This window comes from Thamnophis elegans, chromosome 10 (genome assembly GCF_009769535.1).
Source record: "Thamnophis elegans isolate rThaEle1 chromosome 10, rThaEle1.pri, whole genome shotgun sequence".
NCBI classification, from domain to species: domain Eukaryota; kingdom Metazoa; phylum Chordata; class Lepidosauria; order Squamata; family Colubridae; genus Thamnophis; species Thamnophis elegans.
In genome coordinates, this window is record NC_045550.1 from 37,158,602 (window position 1) to 37,161,360 (window position 2,759).

Consider the following 2,759-nt stretch of genomic DNA (forward strand, 5'->3'; position numbering starts at 1 on the left):
ATAATTACAATGGAAGAGGAAAAATCCACTTCTTTGGCAGCTGTGAAGCCAACATACAGGAACCTGACAGGGGCAATGCTGCTGACCAACTCAAAGCTGATTTATACACATTTCCAAAAGCAACAGAATCTACCTTAAGGAGTGAGTGAGCAAGAGACTGTTGAGGTCTAAAAAAGGCACATTATGCTAGACAATAAAACCTATTTTGTGTCCCTGGAATCAAGTATGTTCTATGTGATCTTCCACCAGAGCAACTGTGGACTGTGAATCAAGTCAAAAAAAGAGGATGTGAGGGCGATCTGGCTGCGACATCTGTCACCCCATTGATCACCAGGGTTGATCTGGCTGGCTAGGCGGGTGTCCCCTTCCTTCCTCACCGCTCCATGTGCGCCCTTGCCGAAGCTGCACACTCGGTGGAAGAAGACGACTATCCCAGATAGATAGATCTTTGGTCAAGGGTATACAATAGCTACGCTCCCCTGCTAGAACCTCCAAACAAGCCCTATATGGTCTATCATATGAAATGTTATAAGTTACAATTGTGATTTTCAAAGGAAAGCTAACCAGAAGTTTGAGGAAACCATCAGAAAAACACCATCTCTGCGAGTCCCAATAAAAATCTGGAAAAGGCCGAGACGCTCGAGGGCTCCGTCTCGTCTACAGGAGCTTCCCCGGCGCCAGAAAAGCAGTTGGACTTAACCAAGACCACCCCGCGGGCCCCGTCCCACTTCTACAAAGTCTCCCCTTCGCGTCGCTCGGCTGCCTCCCTCTTTATGCGTTCGCCGCAAGCCTAGAGCGTCGCCTCCTGGCTGGGGAGGGGGGGAACGTTCTAGCTCGATGGGACTAACTAGACTCGGGCCTTCCGGGCAGAACCTTCCTGCGCGGGCGAGGGGGGGACCGGGGCGCGTGGGAGACGGCTTCCGGGTCCGAGGCTGCCACAGCCACCATGGAGACCATCCTGGAGCAGCAGCGCTGCTACCACGAAGCGAAGAGGCTCAGAACCTTGTGGAGTTCGCTGATGAAGAAGGATATGGCCGCTATCTGGACCTGCACGATTGCTACCTGAAGTACATCAATCTCAAGTCATCTGAGAAACTGGACTACATCACTTACCTGTCTACTTTTGACCAGCTCTTTGACATTCCAAAGGATAGAAAGAATGCTGAGTACAGAAGGTATTTGGAGATGCTGTTGGAATATCTGCAGGATTATACAGACCGAGTAAAGCCTCTGCTTGACCAGAATGAGCTGTTTGGCAAAATTCAGGGAGATTTTGAGAAAAAGTGGGAGATTGGCACTTTCCCTGGTTGGCCGAAAGAGACTAGCAGTGCCCTCACACATGCTGGGGCCCACCTGGACCTCTCTGCCTTCTCCTCTTGGGAGGAGTTGGCTTCCCTTGGTCTAGATCGGCTGAAATCTGCCCTGCTGGCCTTAGGTCTGAAATGTGGAGGAACGTTGGAGGAACATGCTCAGAGGCTTTTCAGCACAAAGGGCAAGTCCCTGGAAGCCCTTGATCCTGCTCTCTTTGCCAAAAACCCAAAGACAAAAAGGAGCAAGCGGGACACAGAGCGGAATAAGGATGTGGCCTTCCTAGAAGCCCAGATCTATGAGTACGTGGAGATCCTTGGGGAGCAACGGCAGCTGATGCATGAAAATGTGCAGCGCAAGCAGGCGCGGACTGGGGAAGAGCGTGAGGAGGAAGAGGAAGAGCAGATCAGTGAGAGCGAAAGTGAGGATGACGATAATGAGATCATCTATAACCCCAAGAACTTGCCACTGGGCTGGGATGGTAAGCCAATTCCCTACTGGCTCTACAAGCTCCACAGGTTGAACATCAACTACAACTGTAAGATCTGTGGGAATTATACATACCGTGGACCCAAAGCTTTCCAGCGACATTTTGCGGAATGGCGCCACGCTCATGGGATGCGATGCTTGGGCATTCCCAACACAGCTCACTTCGCAAATGTTACACAGATCGAAGATGCCGTGTCGTTGTGGGCCAAGCTGAAGCAACAGAAGGCTTCGGAGAGGTGGCAGCCAGATACGGAAGAGGAATATGAAGACTCCAGTGGGAATGTGGTCAACAAGAAAACCTATGAAGACCTGAAACGCCAAGACCTGCTGTAAACAGAGATTCCCCCGCCCCCAAAACCACTCATATCCCCTTGTATCCCTTTTGGTGACTGGAGTCCTTGAGGGCAGGCACTCCTAGTCAACAGAATGGATTCTGTAAGATCTTTGCTTTATGTGGAACTGATATATAGAAATAAACTACTTTTAAAGGGAAAAAAATCTGGGAAAAAAAGACAGTCAGTGCTCTATCCAGGATTATATCAATCCTAGTATAACCAAGGGTAAAGAAATATAAGTAGTCCTAGAATTATCAGTTGACTGTTCAAAGTTATAGCAGCACTGAAAAAAGTGGCATGACCATTTTTCACACTTACGACTGTTGCAGCATCCCCATGGCTACATGATCTATATTGAGACAACTAGTTCATATTTATAACAGTGTCCTGGGGTCATGTGATCCACTTTTGCAATCTTCTGATGAGCAAAGTCAATGGGGAAGCCAGATTTGCCTAACAACAATGTTACTAACTAAACACCTGCAGTGATTCATTTAACAACTGCAGCAAGAAAAGTTTGTAAAATGGAGGGAAACTCACTTAACAAATTTCAAACTTAAAGTTTTGGGCTCAATTATGGTCATAAATTGATAACTACCTATACTTTCAGTCTTACAAGACTCTGTT

The 2,759-nt window shown here is 48.1% G+C and overlaps 1 protein-coding gene across 1 annotated transcript; it reads left to right on the plus strand.

The window, feature by feature from the left end:
- Positions 1–837: 837 nt before the first annotated feature.
- LOC116514201 (splicing factor 3A subunit 3-like) lies at positions 838–2,173 on the plus strand. The gene has a single exon (XM_032225675.1). It carries the CDS (start codon positions 838–840, stop codon positions 2,128–2,130), a length of 1,293 nt encoding a protein of 430 aa, XP_032081566.1. The 3' UTR covers positions 2,131–2,173.
- Positions 2,174–2,759: the final 586 nt, after the last annotated feature.

What these genes read in the sequence shown, in the direction of transcription:
- LOC116514201 (XM_032225675.1), top strand. Translation starts at nt 838, where the DNA reads ATGGGACTAACTAGACTCGGGCCTTCCGGGCAGAACCTTCCTGCGCGG.